The 22,826-nt window shown below is 35.7% G+C and overlaps 2 protein-coding genes across 2 annotated transcripts; one reads left to right on the forward strand and one right to left on the reverse strand.

Annotated features, from left to right (window-relative positions):
- Positions 1-168: 168 nt before the first annotated feature.
- Positions 169-979, forward strand: LOC135649029 (abscisic acid receptor PYL4-like; the record flags this gene model as incomplete). Its single annotated transcript, XM_065167124.1, has 1 exon — positions 169-979. A coding segment is annotated over one exon (675 nt), but the record flags the coding sequence as incomplete, so codon positions are not given.
- Positions 980-3,189: 2,210 nt separating this feature from the next.
- On the reverse strand, positions 3,190-21,093 carry LOC135649708 (protein GET4-like). Its single transcript, XM_065168386.1, has 13 exons — positions 20,915-21,093; positions 20,283-20,362; positions 19,446-19,524; positions 17,973-18,054; positions 16,094-16,244; positions 15,258-15,348; positions 7,412-7,495; positions 6,704-6,750; positions 6,223-6,351; positions 5,612-5,696; positions 4,266-4,343; positions 3,564-3,689; positions 3,190-3,447 (listed from the first exon to the last, which is right to left on the reverse strand). The coding sequence occupies exons 1-12, from the start codon at positions 20,960-20,962 to the stop codon at positions 3,681-3,683; spliced, it is 963 nt and encodes a 320-aa protein (XP_065024458.1). The 5' UTR covers positions 20,963-21,093; the 3' UTR covers positions 3,190-3,447; positions 3,564-3,680.
- Between the last annotated feature and the right edge of the window lie 1,733 nt (positions 21,094-22,826).

The following is a 22,826-nucleotide window of genomic DNA, read 5'->3' on the forward strand; positions in this document are numbered from 1 at the left end:
TGCCCTTTTGAAAGTCCCAAACCAAATCTTCAAACCCACACCTTTCTTACCAATATATATATATATATATATATATATATATTGGTTCATCCCCTGCTTCAAGCCAACATCTTTCGGAGACTCTTCTTCATTCCTTCCCCGCTCTGACCCTCTCCTATTATTTCTTTTATTTACTTTGCTATATCAAAGACTAGAAGAGGAGGGGAAAAAGAAGATGCCTTTTTTACCTCCTCCCAAGCCTTCCACCCAACCCAAAAGGGTCACCGGAGGCGGAAGCGCCAAGCAGCGGTGCACGGCGCACGCGCTGCCGGAGGCGGTGGCGCCAAGCAGCGGTGCACGGCGCACGCGCTGCCGGAGGCGGTGGCGAAGTACCACGAGCACGCGGCGGGGCGGAAGCAGTGCTGCTCGGCGGTGGTGCAGGAGGTGGCTGCCCCGGTGGCGGTGGTGTGGTCGGTGGTGCGCCGCTTCGACAAGCCACAGGCCTACAAGCGCTTCGTGAAGAGCTGCCGCGTCGTGGTCGGCGACGGCGGGGTGGGCACGCTCCGTGAGGTGCGTGTCGTGTCGGGACTGCCGGCGACAACCAGCACCGAGCGGCTCGAGATCCTGGACGATGAGCACCACGTGCTAAGCTTCCGGGTGGTCGGCGGCGAGCACCGTCTCGCCAACTACCGGTCCGTCACCACCATCCACCCCGCGCCGGAACCCGTCGGCCACGCCATGGTCGTGGAGTCGTACGTGGTGGACGTGCCGCCGGGGAACACCAAGGATGACACCCGGGTCTTCGTCGACACCATCGTCAGGTGCAACCTCCAGTCCCTGGCGCGCACCGCCGAAGCCCTCTAACGGCACCGCCCTGAGGGGGGGGAACCCGTAATTACGTCATAAGCCCATGGAGTGTTTCGTCTCTGTGGTCATTATTTACTCGTTTCTTGTTTTTGTTTTTTTAATGTAGGAAAAAAGTTGTAGGAGTCTAATGAAATCCCTGTAAATCTTGTCATTTTATGTACTTTTTTTTTTTTTTCCTTTTTTGATCAAAATAAATTAAAAGATTATTTGGTTGATGTTTAAAAATAAACCATAATTCCTTCCAAAAACAAAATAAAAATAAAAATTGATAATTTGTGCATTCTTTTTTTATCAGAAACATTCAAAGAAAATTGTACAATAATTCCCTAAAAAAAATTGTAGTAATTATTTATGACCAGAACCAAGCTATATATATACCACGTAGCCTTCCCACTTGACTGCAACTACATGCAACTTGAGAGGTTCAAGTGTTCTATTTGGACTGATCTAATTTGTTGCTACATGCAACTTGAGAGGTTCAAGTGTTCTATTTGGACGAAACCAACCAATCTCACCTTCATCATGTCTATCTCTAATCAATGATTCGACAAAGTCATCTTTGAGCTACGTTTATACGAGAAAGGATGGAAATCATTAATTAGGGTTTTTGTGAACATGAATCAATCTCTCTAAGGTTTTAGACTAAAAAAAAAGTGAAGTGGCTGCGTTGAACTATGCATTGTCAGCCCTGCTGCTGACAGCCTCAGCTTGGTCACGGACAAGGAGGCAAGTTGGTGTTTCCTTGTCTGGTCTTTATGCATCAGGCCACTGTCCTTCGACTGTTCCTCCTTTGCCATCTTCTTCACCGTCTCCTGTTACTACTCGGAAAGAGGGATTGGCATGGCCTGCAACTTGTGTTCGGCGATCCCTATCGGCCCTAATCTATTCTGTGGGTTCAACCTTCTCTTGAATCACTTCCGAAGCCATTTCTGAGAATTGACCACACACAGTGAGCGAGAACAAAAATGCTGTAGCTCAGTACCTTGTGCCGGTTGGATGATAGGCTTGCAGGAATAAGATTAGAGAGAGAGAACAAATCATGTCATTTCAGGAAAAAGTACTAAAGTGAAACCTGCTGGCTTTTTATAACATAAGGTTTATTACTGTTGATAGGTCACATGAATGAAACACTAGAAAGTTCAAAATGAATTAATTAGTCTGCATAAAATAAATTTATAAAGACTAATTAAATATCCAGAGTCAATGGTTCAGATTTAATAAATTAATTAATTAATTTTATTGAATTCGATCGTAATATAGTATTAAAACTGACTTAGTATTATTTGATGTGATCGTAGATTCGAATATCACTTAGCTAAGGCTCATTTGAACGATATCGATTTGATATTATATTGAATAGAAAGATTATAATAGAGTCGTCATAAGTTATTAGAACATGAAAAGTCGAAAAGGTAGACGTTGTGATTAGCATTATCGTGTTGATCACATGATCTACTATTATTATTTGGTCTGCTTGGTTGGATAGGAAAACCAAGACCTTAAAAACATATTCTTGAGGATTTGATGTTCTCCTTGGATGAGATCTGAAATTAACAAAAATAAATTTAAAATATTATATTTGTAAACATTATTGAATAATAAAATATATCTAAATAACTAATTTGATGGTAATGTTCTTTAAAATCGTTCGAATAATCATTATCGGGTGATTTCCACCAAAAAAAAATTCATCTTATTTATTTTTTCCTTAAAAAATTTCACATGTTTTTTTTTTGTTCAAATGGTGTCTCTATTTCAAATAATATCCAAAATATCCCTCGCTAATCCCAATGGTAGTTTTCTCTTTTATTTTTCATCATTTTTTTATTAATTCTGGATAATTACAGTATTTTTATTAATGTGCTGAAAACATTATATAATTATTGAAAACTACTATAAGTAATATTATCTTATATTTATTTATTTATTTATTTATTTATTATTATTATTATTATTATTTGTAGATCATTATAATATTATATTTTTAGGCTTGTAGTTGATTTGGTTGATGTTACTACTCTATTTAAATCATTTATAGTGTTTTTAAGTAAATTACAATATTTTTTGTGGTGACTAAAATACTGCAACATGTCAATTTTTTTATCTTTATTTGGGTGATGTTATTCCTAAACCATTATAACTACTTATTTGAATCCTAGTATGATATATCAAAATTTTTTTTAATATGCTTTGATTTCATTTGGCTTATGTAACAATTAATTTATCAGAAATAAATATCAACACCGATAAGATTGTGACAATTAATTTGTTAGAAATATCTAACTTAATGGATATATATCTATAAAGCATCTGTTAATTTAAATTTGAACATACATAAATCTGTTTGTTGGTGAACATATCACACTTGTATTTTCATTGATTGGGAAGTCAAAAAATAGCCACAAGAATCAGGCAGGTTTGTATTAAAAAAAAAAAAATCCAAAAAAGGGAACTTAAATAATTCATAATACTTTGACATGCATCATAAGGCAGCTGGGAAGAAGTATCATTTGGCATCTTGAAGTCTTTGGTTATTTTGCGACTGAGCTCAGCAATTTGGGTTCATCTTTATCGCAAGCCAGCAGTGGAGAAACCCTTTCACTGCCATAAGAAAGCACCACAGTCAAAGTAGGTTCATTTAAGCTGCCTTACAAAAAAGTTTAATACACCTTTGGGCATTTTCTCATCTAGATTAAACAACCCATTTGAAAATGCACCTGCACGACATCTGAATATCCTCTGCACTGATTTGGAGAAAAGAAAGAAAGGAAAGCTCAATGCCAATTGATTCGTCGCACTTGTGTGGAACATAACCTTCACAATGAAGCCGGCACTCACATCATCTGCAGCAAAATTTGAAATTAGTTACTAGCTTTCGTATGACTGAAACTGAACAAATTATTATGCATAGCCTTCTCATATAATAAACTTATGACCATGCCAGCTTCAACGCCTCATATATAATGTTTATATATATCTCATATAAGCTACCGAGGCAGGTGAACCTTCTTTCTAGAGCAACTTTTACAATGCAAACTTTCACATGTAACGAAACTGCAAGCCATCTTTCTAGAGAAACATAAAACTTCACTACTTACAATAGCCATCTTCGTTATTTGGATGTATCAACTTCATAAGATATTGTTTTGTTTTTTATTTAAATTTCATAGAAGAAAAAAGTCAGATCATCGAAGAATTCTTTGGTTACGCAAAAGGAAAACAAGGAGCAGAACTTTGCATGTGAGATTTCTTGTTCAGTTGTTTCTGGTAAACATTGATATTGTTGTCATACTGCTGGAACTATAAATTGAAAATTCAATCTTATTTACTAAGGTAAAGAATTTATAAAATGCTTTAAATACACATCCACAGATCAACATTGACCACTATTGTCACTATCCAGATATAGCAATACTTACCTTAAGGAGATCACCAAAAATGTCTGGTAGGCCACTTCTGCGAATACCATAAAACTTCTCCGCAATTTCATCTAATAACTACATAATCAGAGGTAAACCAAATAATCATCAGTGCACAAGACAGCTTTTTGTTGAATATTATCTAAATCTAAACTTGACAATATTGTGATTGGAACAAGAAAGCATCAAAGGAATGCTTTATTTTTGTTAAAATTTATGTTCATCTTCTGTGGAGCCATTCAATGAAATTAGTCCATAGAATGCCTAACATCATTGGTTTTTAGATTTAGTCTGCTAGGTGCCAACACATTTTTCAGAGCACCACAAGGGATCTTGACATTATGTTGCAGTAACTGGCCTAGACTATTTCTTTCAGCCAAACCAGCTTTGATAAGTACGGATCAGAACATTAAACTGAATATTTGGTCTGTCAGTCAAAGAAATTGACATTTAAGTAAACGGTTTATCACACACACTTTTACTTTTTAGTAGCCCAGAACTTACAGCCATCTCCTTGCCAACTCTCATCAGATAGGGGATGAGAGCGGCGAGTGAGGATACTGTAAGAGATGTTGCTATCATCCTATAAATTTGCTGTATTTTTCATGTATTTGGAATCAGAATTAGCATGTTTTACACAAGGATTGAAATATTGTACCGTACCAGAGTTTCGATATTCGTTTGGTATGGTACGGTACTGTATATCGAGCGGTATACCGCTCGGTATATATATATATATATATATATATATATATATATATATATATATATATATATATATATATATATATATATATATATATATATATAGTAAAAAAATATTATATATATATTTATATATATAAAAAAAATTTTTCGATGCCGAGACGATGCGACATTGCCTTTTTCGACGATGTCGCATATTTATATATAATATATATATATATATATATATATATATATATTATAACAGGGTCTGCCATACCGTCCGGTACGGGCGGTACGTACCGGTCCGACAGGTTGTCGGTACGCAGACCGACTGTTACCGTAGTAGTGCACTATAGCACTGTAGCAGTGCTACAGTACTCAGTACACCTGGGTGTACCGCTCGGTATACCGTACCGTACCGGTACCGAGCCCAAGTCGAAATACTAGTACAGTACGGTATTGCGAACCTTGTATTATAATATATATATTATATATAATATAATATATTATATATATAATACCGCTCGGTAGTGGCCAGTTCGTGTACCAGTCTACTGACGGATCGGTACATACTACCCGGTACGAGTGGTATTATTCGAAATTGTAAACCTTGGATTTACATAAAAAAACATTTTCACAATTCAGGGAGAGGATGTTACCCCATCAAACAAAGATTCCCGATCTATGCTTGTCTTGTACTTCTGCCTTAATATCTTGAATAGTGGAAAAGAATCTCTTTCTAACCTGGTTCACATAATTACCAAAAGTTACAGAAGTATGTGAAGGTAAATATATCATTGAAGAAACGTGACATTATGTATACACATCAAATTTTACAAAATGTTATTAAAAGTTAAAACATCAGCATTTCTGGTTTGCAACCTTACATAAATAGTTGTTCCTCTCTATATTGTTAACTGTTACAATATTAAATCCAGGCTTCCAAATGTTAAGCTTTTTACAATAATAATCATCATAGAAAATAGTTCATCTAGTGAATGTACGAGCATCTTACTGGAAAGATACCATCTAGAATAATCATAGACATGATACTTTTTGATTGAACAAAACATGAACATCAAACAATATATCATGGGTAGGTTTTCTAGTTGCATCAAAATTAAAGAATCAGAAGGATATTGCCTTTTACATAGCTCGAGCATTTTATTCTGCAATGGCGGGCTAAAATCAACTAGGCAATGGCGACGTTATTTGGCTTCAAACATCCTTTATTTTGATCAAAGGGAAAAATGAAATGGAGAAGACTTACGCCTGCAACAGATACTTGATAAACAGGATCAAGTCCGAGTCTGGTAACTCAAGTTGCTTGTGTTCTAGTTGCTTGTTAAGCTCATCCATAAGGTTATTTGCATCCCTAAGGTTTCCTTGTGATAGATACCTATAAAACAAAAAAAATCTGTAATGATAGAATACTACAAGAAGTGAAGAATAAATTAGCTGTGCAGGCCCATATAACATCAACATTTATGCCACAAGAAAAGCTGTTTAGGTGGAGTAAATCACCCCACTCCACCAAACTAGCAACGGCCATTATAACATCTAGAGCACATTCCAATTATTTGCTTATCAATAAAATTTCAATTTCTTCCCTTATGCTGTAAATGCAACAACAAAACCAAGGAAACATGATAACTAGAAGCAAACAAAAAATTGTTTACTCAATGTTGAAAACTGCCACACCAATTTTTTAAAATAATAATAGGAAAGTATTTGATGTTAAACAAACTTACAGCATGACTGCCCGTGCAATTGCCATATCATCTTCCCCAGGGTAGCACTGTGCACAAAGAGATAAAGAAAATGTTAAAACTTAGATAAAGAGCTAAAAAGATGACTGTGCCTTTTTCATGGACACAGCCATATTTAGATGAAACAATTGATGACAACCCATCAATAAAAGGCATCCAGAGAGACAAACAAGAAACCCAGGAAGCCCAGGCAGTCAAAAACCTGACAGATCAATCCATGTAACAAATACATCAAAAAATCTAAAAATCTGATGTCAAATACCTAAAGAAAATTTATTCCAAATTTATGCCAACCTCATCCTATCGAAATTCAAAAGCATTGACAAACTTAGCTTTAATTTTACCAACAAGTATTGCGCAATATCTATCTTGTATAATAAAAGATTTACTCGCTGCATTATCATGAATGCCAAGTAATCTTGAAAAACGAGAATAGGATTGGAGTTTTTATTAAAAAATGGTATAACATTTGGAATCAGGAGTATGACATTCAGAAAATTCAGAGCTCAATGGAAATGATCTGTTAGCCAGGCACATATGGTTGGAACTTGTTGTCATTGTAGTATGACAACAAAATTGAATCCCGTTACATTACAGGCATGGTACATATATCATGCACTAAGCAAGTACATGACTCACTTGTTACACTTTAAGACAAACTCCTTTTCATTATATTTACCGAAGCCTTACCTTACCCATAAAATTTACTAGAACAGAAGCAAACTTCTCAGGATCATTTCCACGAACAAAGTGACTTGACACCTTAGTCATGTCCTGTAGAGAATTATGCATGTTAAGATTCATAGTAGCAGAAAAAAATAAAGCAAGAAGAAAATAGCTTAGAATTTGACATATTAAGAGAATGACATTTATTACATGAAAAAATCCATTCAAAGAACTATAAAAAGGATTAAATTCATTGCATAAAAAAATAAGAGAAAGTGAAGTTGTTATAAAAAACTCTTGGTCAGGCTTTGAAAGATTGTCTAAGCATATGAATGAATATAAGACAATGCAATTACTGAAAACGTCAAAACTATCAGCTAGATATGTTACTTAGATAAGGGTTCCTCCAGGGTACTTCATCTATCAATCAGGATTTAGTCCATATCTAGTGAGGAAAAGAGTAGTCCACTAAAAAGAGGCTAGTTGTGCAGTCTGATAAGAAAAAATAGGCCAGTTGTTAACTGTTAAGAAATATATGGGAAACATGTCATATGTCAATAGCATCAATGCATATAATTTTAGTGAATTACCTTTATTTCTTGAACACTGGCATTGGGCTTTCTTCTTGCCTTTCTCTGTTTCAACTATCAGTATTTTATAATCTTAGTCTACTTACCACTACTGCATCACCTTATCACTACATTATTCCTAATATTCTTCTACCTAACTCTATTGCATCTCTTGCACCTTATCAGTACTTTATTCCAAAGTTTCTACCACTTACCTCTACTGCATCTCATCCACCCAATTGCAACAACAGTAGTCGGAGTGTCAGACTACTTACTCTAATAGCCCAGCTGGCTTATACCATATATGTTGGTTTTCTCCACAGCACTGTACAATGTTTGGCCTCTTTGATCAAGACTTGGAATCCTGATCTTCTCTTGTAGATGGAGTAGGGATATTTTTGGAACATCTTCAAGGGAATATTTAGGCACCTTGGATTTACTATTTAAAAAAAGAGATTGACAAAGATATTTCTTATAAAATAAAAACAGGATGGTTAAAGTAGAGAAGAGAAATGATAGTTTTGTATGTTCATAATGTATCTTTTAAATTCAATAAAAAATTATATAATCGTAAGGTTAGTCATGCTTAATTGATCAAAGTGTTCGATAGTTAGGAAAAATGTATACAAGTAAATATAGCCGACATGAGGATGTTGATGTTGATATATAGGGATATTGGAAAAGATAAAATAAGAATTATTTCCATCAGCGTTATTGAATATGTAGTCTTGACAAGATCAAATGATGAAGAAACTCATCAACCCCCACCTTCCAAGTAATATACTAATAATAATTAAGGGGCTTGACCCTTTTGCATAGTACTATAGGAAATAATCCATGGAATTTTTTCTTATTTGAAAATATGAAAGAGAAATAAACTTTATTGGAAGTTTGGAACAATAAAAACGATATGATTACTTTTAATTTAACTATGGGAATAACCCTACATGAACCTCAACGCTGGGAAAGTAACTAACAGTTGACCTTAAATAGTTGGCACATTATTGGCTTGTCTTGGGATATATTTCATGCTTTTGTTGATATTAGCACATTGGCTTCGCAGGGACTGCTTTCTATATAAATTCTCCTTGGAGTATAATCAGTCCATGTGGAAGGCTATGTGCAAAAAATCCTTTAATAATTTTTTTTTATCCCAAGAAGCTGGTTGCTAATGCTCCATTCATATCCAGAAAATTTTAACAATTACCAGAGCTTTATCCTACGTCTACCCTGGATTAGGTATTCTGTTGAATAAAAACCCCCTTGTAATTAGGAGTGATCCATCAGGTACACTCGAAAAGATATAAATTCCTTCTGGTCAAGAGATTTTTGCCAAAACCCAATGTTTTAGCCTCTTCTCTAGTCCCAGAATAAGCCGAGGAGCACTTCATGTTGAGATCTGTCAAATCTATTGTGATTTGATATGTTGAGATCTATCAAGATTTGTGGTGATTTGATTATTGACATACTACCTTATTTGATGTGATAGACTAGGATATGATTGTTTACTCATACTTAATTTATTTGTTGTAGATTTCCTGGATTATTACATTTCCTGGATTATTACTTAGATCTATTGAGGTAGTTCTTTCTTTTTTTTTCTTTATCTTTGGTTCCACAATATGTACTTCATCCTATATACAAGCAGCCATATAGAAAAGTGAAACTCTCTTCTTCTAATGTCCTGTTGATGGTATCAGAGCAAGGTTAGGTTGTTTTTTTTTCTCTGCCATTTGTTATATATGACAGCTTTGTTTCTTTCTCTCGGCCTTTATTGCCGAAAGTTCTCTCTAGTGACTCTTTTTGTTTCTAACCATGCCTGAAACTCCTAGGTATGTTTCTAATCTTTCTAAACCTGTCCACACTCAATCTTCTCTTCAATTTGATAGTCATACCCTCCAAATCTCTACCATTAAACTAAGCGGAAGAAATTTTAGGGAGTGGTCTCAATCCATGAAGATCTCTTTAATGAGTAAAGGAAAGTTCAAATATGTGAATGAGGCTGCAAAGGCACCAGCCTTGGAAGATGATTCATATGAAACTTGGGAGATCGAGAACACGACGGTGATGTCATGGCTGCTTCACTCCATGCAACTAGAAATCAGCAAGACGTACCTTCTTCTTCCTACGGCTAGAGATATTTGGGATGCTGTCAATAAAACCTACTCCAAAGTAGGTTTAACTTCTTAGATTTTCCAAATCAAAAGGCAAATTCAAAAGATGAAGCAAGCAACATCAAGCATAAGAGATTCCTACAATAATATGCGAGGTTTATTGGCTGAATTAGACCTGTATAAAAAATCCAGAGATGGAATATGCTACCGACAATAAAAGGATGAGAAACTTGTACAAGATGGAGAGGGATTTCAATTCTTATTGGGAAGTCTGAATTTGATCAGGTATGCAATCGTGTTCTTAGTAGAGAACATTTTCCTGATCTTAATGAAGCATTTACCCTAGTTCGAAGTCTGAAAGCCAACAGGAATTGCTAAGTAGTAAAGAGGCAAATTATGACAAGCACATAGTAGAAAACTGTCTTGGCAGGCTCAAAGATACTTCCCAACTCCAAAGACAACAAGAAACATGGGAGAAACCAAAACACACCAAGGAGACATGCTAGAAACAGCATGGTAAACCTCAAAACTGAAAAAACAATAAGAGCAAACGAATTAAAAGGAATGTCGGTAGCCAATGAGATTCAAGTTGGAGGAAATCAAGGTGGCTTCAAGACACCTTTATTCAGTAAGGAAGAACTAGTACATCTGTATGGACTTCTTAGCCGATCTCAAACAACCTATCCATCTCCTACATGTTCTCTTGCAAAACAAGGTAATATTCCTACTCCCCTCCACATTTCCTCTAACCAAGCACTTTGGATAGTTGATTCGGGTGCTAGTGACCATATGACTAGCCTTTCTCACATATTTACCTCCTATACTCCATGTCCTAGTAACCTTAAAAGTTTGTATTTGGTGATGGATCTTTGTTCTCCAGTTGCAGGAAAAGGTTCTGTTGTTCTCTCAAAGAATCTAATTTTAAAATCTGTTCTGCGTGTTCCTAGCCTATCTTGTAATCTCTTATCCATAAGAAAACTCACTAAAGATTCAAAATGCATGGCTAAATTCTTTCCATCTCATTGTGAGTTTCAGGATATGAGCTCGAGGAGGATGATTGGCAGCTAGAGAGGTTAATCAACTCTATTACTTTGAAGGTGATGCTTCCTTGGATGGATAAGCTCAAGCTTCTCAAGCTGCAGGCAGTTTCTCTTCCCTTTCTGATATGGAAAAGAGAATTGCTGAAAGGAAAAACTGTCAACTACTAGAGGTAACTTGGGCCATTATGTTTACAACAGGAGTTCTCTATATATTTTTGGGGAGAGGCTATCTTAACCACATCTTATTTAATCAATAAGAAGCCAACTCGAGTAATTTGCCTCTAAAGGTGTTTGGTTGTATAGCATTTGTTTACATACAACTGCACCAAACTTGATCTGCGAGCGAAAAAATATGTTTTCTAGGCTTCTCACTAACTCAGAAGGGATATGGATGCGTTGATCCTTTTATAAAACAGTTCTATATAAGTATGGATATCACCTTTTTTGAAAATCAACCTCATTTCTCCCAAACTTCTCTTTGGGGGAGAATCATATGAAATAATGTTTTTAAAGCGCTAGGCGCTAAGATCCCAAAATGCCCTTAGGTGCCCACCCAAACGAAGCAAGGTGCTCTCGAATATTAAAACATAAAAAATATATAATATAATTATAAAAATAAAGATATGACATTAAATTAAGATTAATAACATTTATAATAATAGTTCCAAATAAATAAAGATTAATAGTGCTAATAGGGATTAATAACATTTCTAAATAATGATTAATAGTGCTAAATAGGGATTGGTAGATCTAAAGAAGGTTAATAGTTCTAACAGCGTGTAGTAGTGAGAAGAAGAGTTACTAACAGTGGAAGGTGGGGAAGAAGAGGGTGACAATGATGGAGGAACCTATGAACGACAATAGAGGTAGTGACGGAAATGACAGAGAAAGCTACAAACGACAATAGCAACGATGGAGAAAGCTACGGACGACGGCAGCAGCGACGGAGAAAGCTGTGGACGATGATATCAAGGGTGGAGGAAGCTTCATATGTGTCCGTCGATGGCAGACGAAGCTACAACGCATAAGAGCTACAATGATGAGAGCTTCGGACTTGTCCATCGACGATAGAGGAAGCGTCAGACCAATCTATTGGCGACGTAGAGAGCTATGGACGGAGGCCATGGTGATGGAGCAGAGGTGCATCGAGGGCGGCAATAGTAGTTCAAGTTTTATTGTGTTGTGGGTTTTACTGTGCGTGTGGGGGAAGGGGTTTGCTTATTGTGCTTAGTTGGTTCGATTAAACCAACTAACACAGTTCAATTGAACCAATTGACAATCTGGTTCACATTCAACCGGGTGCTCGCTTGAGGTCCCGATGCTTAGGCTAAAGCAAGCGCCCAAGCGGCACTTCACTGTAGCATGTCGCTCAACCACTGTGAAAGGCACTCGGGCCTTGCCTCACCTTGCCTGAGCACTTAGGCAAGTGCTTGGGCGCCTTTTCAAAACGGTAATACGAGAGAAGTTTTGGGAAACTATTATAACCCTACTTGTGAATTCTCTTTCTAAATTCATTCCTATCACAAGTATATCTCCTCAAAAATCACCTTTCAAATCTAAATCCATTCCTCTCACAGTTCTAACTTTTTAGTCACAACCTATCCCTTGTACCGCCAATTCAATGCTGCAACCTCAATCTATTGTGCTAGAACATGAAAAATCTAATGCAGGGGGAGAATTAGTGGCTGATAAGTAGCAATTAGAGCTACGTGTTTTTACAAGGAGGCATAATCGACAAGGTTTGGGGCAACAACCACACAATGTCTGCCAAGAGTCAACTCTGAGTACAACTGATCATGAAACTTTAGGTAATCCAGACCATTCTTTATGCCTAGAACCCTATGAGTTTCAAGATCTTAATGTTCCTATTGCTGTTAAACAAGGAATGAGGTCAAGTACTATTCATCCTATTTTTAATTTTGTGTCATATCATAGATTATCCTCCTCTTTCAGATCCTTTCCAACCTGACAAACACAAATATTCCTAAGTCTATATTAGAAAGCTCTAGCTGTACCTGAGTGGAAAAAAGCTGTGTTTGAGGAGATAAGGGCAATGGGGAATAATAACACTTGGGAACTTGTAAATTTATCTAAAGGAAAAAGACTTTTGGTTACAAATGGGTGTTCATAGTAAAATATAAAGCTAACGAGTCAATTGAGAGATACAAAGCAAGACTAGTGGCTAAGGGATACACTCAAACATTTGGGATAGAATATCAAGAGACTTTTGCACTTGTGGCAAAGATGAACAACATTCGAATCCTGTTGTCTCTTGCACCAATTTTTGACTGGCCTTTACAGTAGTTAGATACGAAGAATGCCTTCCTTAATGGCGAACTAGAAGAGGAAATCTACATGAATCTACCTTCAGGTTTTGAAGGAACATTAGAGCTTGACAAAGTCTATAAGCTAAAGAGGTCACTTTATGGATTAAAACAATCTTCTAGAGCATGGTTCAATAGATTTACAAAGGCTGTCAAGAGCTATGGATATTTGCAAAGTCAGGTAGATCACACCATGTTTTATAAGCATGCTAGCAGTGGACAAGTCTTAGTACTCATCATGTATGTGAATGACATTATCTTGACAAGTGACGATCTTGTTAAACAAGAGAAACTAAAAACCTTCTTGGCCAAGGAGTTTGAAATCATAGATCTTGGATTATTATGGTACTTCTTGGGTATGGAGGTAGCTAGAACTAAAGAGGGGATCTCAATGTTATACACTGGATTTACTCATGGAAACTTGAATGTTGGGTTGCAAACTGTCTGAAACACCTATTGACCCCAACCGCAAGCTAAGTGCAAACACAAGTAGTGAGGTGGGACAATATCAACGTTTGGTTGAAAAATTAATTTATTTGTCATATACTAGATCAGACATTGCCTTCGTTGTTAGTGTTGTAAGTCAGTTTATGCAGTCATCTAATGAAGAACATATGAGGGCTGTCATTAGGATTCTTCAATATCTCAAATGAACACCAGGCAAAAGGTTGGTGTTTAAGAAGAGAGACGATCTATATGTGGAAGCATACACAGATGCTGATTGGGCTAACAGTATAGATGATAGAAGATCTACATCTAGATATTAAACCTTTGTAGGGGAAAATTTGGTGACTTGGAGGAGTAATAAATAGAATGTAGTGGCTAGAAATAGTGCTGAAGTTGAATTTCGAGCTATCACACGGAATATGTGAACTCCTTTGCATAAAAAGACTACTAGATGAGTTAAAGAGTTTCTTGAAACCAACCAATGAAGTTATATTCAGATAACAAGGCAGCAATTTAGTATCTCTCACAACCTGATGCATCATGATAGAACAAAACACATTGAGGTTGATCGACATTTAATTAAAGAGAAGTTGGATGAGGGACTGTTATGTATTCCATTTATTCTTACCAAGCAACAAGTAGCAAATATTGTCACAAAGGGACTTCAAAAACAACAATTTGATCACTTGATTAGTAAGCTGGGGATGTTGAATATCTTCGAGCCAGCTTGAGGGGGAGTGTTGAGATCTGTCAAATCTACTGTGATTTGATTTGTTGAGATTTGTCAAGATCTGTAGTGATTTGATTATTGACATACTACATTATTTGATGTGATAGACTAGGATATGATTGTTGACTCATTCCTAATTTATTTGGTATATATTTCCTAGAGTAGCACCTAGATCTATTTAGGTAGTTCTTTCCTTTTTTTTTCATTTCTCTGGTTCAACTGTATGTATTTCATCCTGTATACAAGCAACGATATAGAAAAGTGAAACTCTCTTATATTGTCTTGTTCACTTTAAACTTTAAAGAATGTACCAACATTTTAAACTTGTCCAACCAAACACTATGTGATAAATGACTCATTTAGGCTACAGAAAGTGCACAGTAGATCTAATTAAGCATTTTTCATTATGTACTTTTTTCAAAAACAGATATAAGCAAAATGATACATATTCAAATTTTCTCATGTTTCAATCTAATGGATCTGACCTAGGCATAGGGAGTGCACAGTAGATCCTCTATCATTTTGATTTTCTTAACCTAAGCTAGTGAAAAACATACTGTTCATTCAAAAAATTCGAAAGTCAAGAGAGCTGAAGGTCCCTTCTTCAAAATTTTCCCAATGAAAAAAAATCATCAATTCAACATACCACCTCAGGAGATTCAGAATATAGGTATTCTGCTAGCATATTGTGCAATTGGGGAGATCCTTTTTTGGGAGCCCCAAACTCAGATGACCACCTAAAGGAAGATAATGGGTTATATTAATGACATTAAAATGCAAAAAGATAAACTAAAACAAACTTGGAATTCATGTCAAAGAAAATAATACCAAGTTAATGGGTAAAGAAATAAACGTATAATAAGAATTCATAAGCAGATAAGTTGCATTATTTGAGTAGGATATTTCATATAGGCAGTTAAAACATATTTCAAGCATTGTCTTATAGAAAGGTGAATCAAGCTCTGTTCAATTTTTTTAATTAAAATCGGTATTCCTCTATGGAAGAAAGCAAATTCAACTTAAAATCTTTTTCCAAAGTGTCCTTAGAATGATACTGCAATAAGATGATATAGATCATAATATGTAGACTTATACAAGTTTACATACAGGTCATTAGTGATTTCTCAAGAAAAGGAGAAACCCATAACATATAGATAACTTTTCGATATGAATAATTACTCTATATGCATGTGCTGCTCCTGAAATGCTAAATTTCCACTCTGCAAGTAGCAAACCTTTTTTATCAATCAAGTAAATTGGTAAAAGTCTGATCCAGCTGAGAGAAGCAGAATGTTTCCACAATATTTGCTTTCATGATGCCCATAAAACATAATAGTTTGTTTTCTTTAACATACAAGAAAAAAGTTAGCTTTGATCTTAACAAGGTACAAGATGGAGGACAAAATAATTTAAAGGTTAGAAATCACAAAAGAAACTATTGAACAGAAGCAAGCATACCAGAATTACTCAAAGAAAACTTACTTGATTGCAGATCTCAAAAATGATAAGCAACCCTCTACACGTACTTTAGCGGCCACCAAAGCTTCTGAAAGTTTCTGCATGTCATCATCGTCTTCTAAATGCTCTGGAATGGGAATATTTGGAAAACCTTCGTACATTTTCCTAACACGATCTAGATTAAACAAAGTCAACACCATGTAGAGCTAAATATTACCAAAGGAAAGAAAAAAAAACTTTTATCCTTCAAAATGACAAAGCAAAGAACTAAGTGCTCCATGCTTGTTTGAGCTGCCGAATGAAGTTTATCTTCCTTTTGATTTTTCTTTATATTTCTAGTCACAAAATTCCTTTATTTTCTATTTTTTTACTGGTTCATGGGCATCATATACCATGAAAAGTAACACCCTGCAGGAATACTTGAGACATGTCACACACACTGATGCACATAACAGAAGCAACATGGTATCTGTGAAATTGCAACACCACACATGAAATGGCAATATAGAGAGTCCAGGAAATATGGTGAGGCTTGAGCAAACATTTAAAAGGATTTTATTTTCATGTTGGAAAGTGAAGGCAGGCCACCATCAGAATCAATACCACCAAATGAAAGACCCTGATTCATATTCTGATAGGGATATTTGGAGACAACTTGTATATTTACAAGAATAATAAGTATGATTCTAAAAAAATGACTGAATGTTGACAGTGGAATGATAGGAAAAGATACCAGACTTCAAGGATAAACTATGAGTTAAAACTAAAGAAAATAAAACAGAGCTGTAAGCTTATGATGAAAAAGGACATAGAACATAGTTTGTAGTTATGTTAATAAGGTGCAACCAGAGAGAAACATCAGGTCTTGACACCAGTTTGACATGATATACCCGGAAAATAAATCCCTTCAAAGGGTGGTTAAAGTGAAAACAGATGGCAATTGCCAAGTACCAAGGACTATAGAAGGATAAAGAAAATTATTGGGACCAGGAAGCAAAATGTCTAATGATCAATATCAGGCCACTGAAGGTTATGGCTGAAACCATATTGCTGGAAAAGATCTACAACCCTTAAATAAGAAATAAGCAATGAACCTATAGTGGAAGTACCTAACCAAAGCATCAAAAGAAGGATTCTAAAGGCTCCTGAATCCTGTTGCACCAGAATAATTGCTCTTCTACAATAAAGTGCTAAAGCTATTTGAGACTATGAGTAACCCAAACAAGTATAATTTGTTACTCTTATGTGGCTGCACCAGATTATTGATGTTCTATTTGAGAATACAATATAAGTTACTTTTACAACCCTAACAGGTAGTTGCTTGCTATAGCCTTTAGCCCTTTACAAGGCTCCACCAAAGTTTCCTAAAATTAAACATAAAGAAAAGCTTTCCTCATGTTAATTTTGACAAGATGCAATATTTAAGTAAAACAAAAGCAAGTCATTTACTTTTCAGAGGGCAAGACCTCCTTTCTGTGCACTTCTCCTGGAAAAGTATTTAGTAGCATTTAAGCTAAACAGATGGAGAAACGCCCATAGAAGGAGAATTAGTTGAAACAAAAGACATAATGTACATAAAGCCCCCAGACTGTAATTCTCTCATCAGCCACCCAAACTGTGCCCAGCAGTCATTGACAACAGTGAATATCAAAGATTGCAAGGACACTATCCTCAAATGATTGTTAATATTTTACCTTCTGTTGATTGCTTACAATGACTTATAAACATAAAGCTAAGTTAAGCCACATAACACACGAGTAGTGGGATATTTATGCGTGTTTAAAAGAACATAACAGTTTTTGTTCCAGAAAATATAAATGATTGATAAATACAAGTAAAAACTTTGACCGATACTAATAAGAAAAAATAATTATGTCCTATGATTAATAAAACAAGACCGAACCAAGAGTTTCTTCGCTGTAAGAGTATTTCCCCTTGACTAATGTTTCCACAAACAAAACCGCCAGCTCAGCTCCACAAGTAATCTGCATTAGTTTAGAATGATTTAAAAACATAGTGTTGATTCCAAAAAATGTACTCAAGAAAAAATGTTTGAGTTCGTAGGAGACATTCTTTAGTTTCTTTTTCCCCTTACAATAGCCACAGACTACAAGGATTTTCCATATACATGTTTTTTGTTAATTCAATAATCCTTCACATCCAGACACATGAGGGATATTTTTGTGATGAGAAAAGAAGAAAGAGAAGCTACTCAGTGAAATAAACAAAATTCTTTTCTCCTCTATTCGATTAGTGCATTAGACTTAAGCAATTAATATGCATGGCAGATAAGCTTATTCCTGATGATGAGGCCTCGTTGAAACTTGAAAGTGAAAAAAATTGTGCTGAACTTATTTCAGAGTGCAATTATTCAAGGTACAAAATATGAAAAAAATGCATTTTAAAGGCAACTACAACAATCCTTCACATCCAGACACATGAGGGCTATTTTTGTGATGAGAAAAGAAGAAAGAGAATCTACTCAGTGAAATAAACAAAATTATTTTCTCCTCTATTTGGTTAGTGCATTGGACTTAAGCAATTAATATGCATAGCAGATAAACTTATTCCTGATGATGAGACCTTGTTGAAAGTGAAAAAAATTGTGCTGAATTTATTTCAGTGTGCAATTAATCAAGGTACAAAATATGAAAAAAAAATGCATGTTAAAAGCAACTACAATTCTTGCGACCAGAGTTTTGAAGCTTTGAGGAGCTGACATCACGGTCAGAAGTTAAAACGAGTATGCATCTCCTTACAAAAATTAGACAACCTGAGAAGAGTTTTCTCCCCTCTCAGCCTTCATTTTCACCCTATCTGGAAGTGGAGTGTGGATGCATTTTTTTCTTTAGGCTCCACAGTAGCCAAAGTAGATCTACTAAATGCACAACATATAATTTGATCTTTTACACAAAAGGTTGGCCCAATTGTCAAAAACAAATACTCAGTAAATAATATCAGAATGTAATGGTGGAAATGTATGTCACAATTTTGGGTTTTCTGCATCAAGAAAAAACAACTATAAACAAAGTGGTCAATGAATTGGAATGCTATGCCTGGATGAATTGCTTCAACTGTGACCTTCCAATATGACAAAAAGAAATTGAAAATTCATGTGTAACTTAGACAAATTTAGTTGTTGTTGGTTCAAATTAATCCTATTCTTATGGCTTCTAAACTTTTTGGTCATGTTTCTTCACAACTCTTTATATATTATATTTAAACTTGACGACATACTTCATTCATTGTTTAATAACAAAAAAATTAACCATGACAGCAGATCAGGAATGTAGAACAACTCATTTATGTTGTCAATTGTAAGATGGAGTTTCTTCCTTTGCCAGAGATCTAAATCATAACATGTGAAGAAAATAACCTGCCCATGCTTCAGTTGTATTAGAGCACCTGACTGAAGAATATCGAGGGCTTCAGCATATTTCTCAGAAGCCGCATATCTGTTACAAATTGACAAGCATTAGTGGCAAATGATCAGCAGAGCCAGTGGTCAAGAGAAGACAATCATTAAAAAGATTGCATAAAACATTATAGAACCAGACACAAAGACTAAGTTCCTGCTGCCATGATGCCTGTACTGAGCTGTTCGTATGTGACAAAGCAATATATGCAAGGTCAAGATGTGTATATCCCTGTTATGTGTGCCACTGGGCATTGCAGTGCGACACTGAATGCTAGGCATTTTACGCAGGCATGCAGCAAACTGAAGCAGCATTGCTAGATATAGCATAGGCAAAGAACGAAAAGTATTCATTTAGCGCAAACAGTGGCACACCATCACACTGTATCTCCATCTTAAAACTTGGCAAGAAACTAATAAACCTTGGTCTTGACAAGAAGCAAGATCAAGTTGAGAAAATGAGTCTGGTTCATTTCACAATCTTTTATCTAGTTGTTGGATTTTCCTATTTTCTTCCACAAGATATTATTCTATTTGGTCCCTGTGTTACAAAAAAATTGCTTTTGTGACCTTAGTCAGTAAATTAAAAAAAGAAATGGATAGATGCCACAGATTATTTCTTAAAATAATTGATCACTACAACTATTAATTTAAGAGCCACTAGCATATGAACGAATTTTATGAATGTGTCACATATGAAGAACTTCTAAACTTCAAAAAGGCAACCTTCAAAGCAACTTCATCGATGACTTATGAGGATAGACCAAAAAGTCATACATATTCGAGACATATCCACACCTTGCACTTAAGGACTTGTACATCTGCTGAGCTTCATAGAAATTACACGCATCTACCATATTCTCCAGCTTTTCTATGGTCTGCAAGTACAACACCCACAACTCAAACCAAATCAGCATTTCCCTACAATAGAAAATTATATAAACAAAATCTTGAAATAAGCAAACAAAAGATGCCAACCCTCATAATGAATATTATGTTCGAGCTCCACCTCAACCAAAAAAATTGAGGACGATTGAAAAGTTAAAACATGAAACCATTAAGGAAGTTCAAGATCAAGAACCTCCTGCAATCGTCGGTTATTCAGGGCATAAAGAGGAGAAGATTTTCTACTTGTACCTCAAATCTATAATCTTTTACGTCAAACTATAATGTTCTATCTGTACCTCGAACTTCCAATCTTTTGAATCAAATTTGGTTCTTTTTCTTTTTAGATCTCACATTATCATGCTCAGCTGAATTCCGAGGATCCTTAGTCAAGAAATTAGAAGCCTTGCGCCAAAACAATCACATTATAAGTTTCATCTTTTAATACCAAAAGCATCAGAAGGTGAAGAAAAGAGAACTTCTCAGATGCTCTTCCGAGGCAGGAAAAACAGGGGAAAGAAAACGAAAAAAACGATCTGTCTAACCTCTTGCGACGGGGGCAATTCCCCGCGTCTGCCTCTTGATCTCGACATGGTGGTTCTCGGCCTCTCTTGTTGGATCCGAAGGAGACGAGAGGGATTGGAGCTCGTCGTCGAGGTCGGAGGATGGCGAAGAAAACGCGATGGAGAGCAGAGTCCGGGGATGGGTTCGATCTGTCGGACGTCACGGTCCAGTCTTTTAAAGGGAAGGGCAAGAACCCCAAGATGTGTACACGTGGCACACTCCAAAATCCGACGGTCTGAGGGATGAGATGAGAAAAGACACCTGCGACCTGTGAAATTACGCATTTCTTCCCCGTGACCGATTTCTCGGATAATACCACGTGTCATGCTCGGACGAACACATCAGCCCCGGAACTTGTCAGGGGTGTGATTGCCATGACTGCAAGTGCATTAGTAGAAAAATGAATTTAAAAGCATAGCAGTAAAATAAAAAGGGGGAAAAATCATAAAAAAATATATATGAGCATATGTTCAAACGACAACCACTTGTATTGTTATGTATCTTTTTAATTTACTTATACAAGAAAAAATAAAATGATTTTTTAGAAGTAATAAAAATATTAAATAATGTTACGATTGTTGAAAGGTCTATAAGGTCTAATTATATAAGTCCGTGCGTATAGATAGTTCAACGTTAATTTTAACATAGAACTAGTAGTATATATCATTAGCTCATAGATACATTCATAAAATCTCCCTTATGTATGTATATTAGCAAATTATCTCTTAATATTTATCTCCAATTAACTTAAATTGTAGTTTCATGCAGGTTACTTGCTCGATTGGCTATGGTAACTTGAGTAGTCATCCCATCGGAACAGTATATCATTTTAATGTATCAGTTATCCCATCAAGAATTCCTGACATTTTGAACATATATCAATTCACATATAAACTTTTCTTAACTCCAAAAAAGCAGAAAAAGAGCTACAGAGAGAAGTTCCAAAGGATGATACTGAGAACAAGTCACCATGTGCTGCAAATGATGATACTCCAAACAGGTTAATTTTGCACCTTGGATTACAATGACCAACCAATGGATTAATTTTCCCACAGATTGCTGTATATGTGATCATAATGTCAGACCATTTGTTATTATTATGTTGCATTTCTTTGTTCCATTATGTTTTGGGTATATGAACAGCAATGATAGCTTTTGAGTGTGGAATGCTAAGAAAGAACACTTCAGGTTTTTTTTTTTGGTCCTAAACAATCTTTCTTTTTATCAACATATTTCACTACTTACAAAAAAAAAAAGTCAAAACAAGTTATCTTCATGTCAACATCTTGGGAATGAACCATAAGAACATCACAGTTTGCCATAACTCTTCACAACCTCATCTCAAAAAAAGTCAAAACAAGTTATCTTCATTGTCAGCATCTTGGGAATGAGAGGGGAGAAAAAGGCCAACATAGGAGAGGTTCATGGAAGTTTATTTGAAGTATCTGGATTCTTTCTCAATCAATCTTCAATGCTCATCAAGTCTTTGTCTTTTAGATATCATGATCCAAATATGGGCTTTGTTTCCATCCACTAACCCCTTTGCAAAATATTTGATTTAAGGATGGATCTTCTCAGGCCATGCTTTTGTCTAATCTCAAGATTAAATATTTCTTTGGGCCAGTTGTATCTCTTCATTGCATGTGATGCACCAACATATCTTCACTACCGTGCAGCAAAGATGATTAATTATGCCAGAAAAATAATGGCAAGAAAGAAAAATGATACTGATAAAAAGGAAAATGCATTTATCATCTTACCTATATAAAAGATTTGGAGATCATGGCAAGATGTTTTAGTTATTGGCCATCCTAAAAGAAGCTAAAGAACAACATTGGCTTCCCTTCTTAGTTTACTGCCCTATGCTTTATTTGCTAAGACTTGTGAGGATGA

Source organism: Musa acuminata, chromosome BXJ3-9, assembly GCF_036884655.1.
Source record: "Musa acuminata AAA Group cultivar baxijiao chromosome BXJ3-9, Cavendish_Baxijiao_AAA, whole genome shotgun sequence".
Lineage (NCBI taxonomy): Eukaryota > Viridiplantae > Streptophyta > Magnoliopsida > Zingiberales > Musaceae > Musa > Musa acuminata.

Excerpts from the sequence above, each read along its gene's own strand:
- LOC135649708 (XM_065168386.1), bottom strand. The coding sequence starts at position 20,962 with ATGTCGAGATCAAGAGGCAGACGCGGGGAATTGCCCCCGTCGCAAGAG. Across the intron at positions 18,055-19,445 it reads TACAACTGAAGCATGGGCAG|ATTACTTGTGGAGCTGAGCT; the intron begins GTTATTTTCTTC and ends AAACTAATGCAG. Across the intron at positions 6,751-7,411 it reads TAGTAAATTTTATGGGTAAG|TGCTACCCTGGGGAAGATGA; the intron begins GTAAGGCTTCGG and ends CTTTGTGCACAG.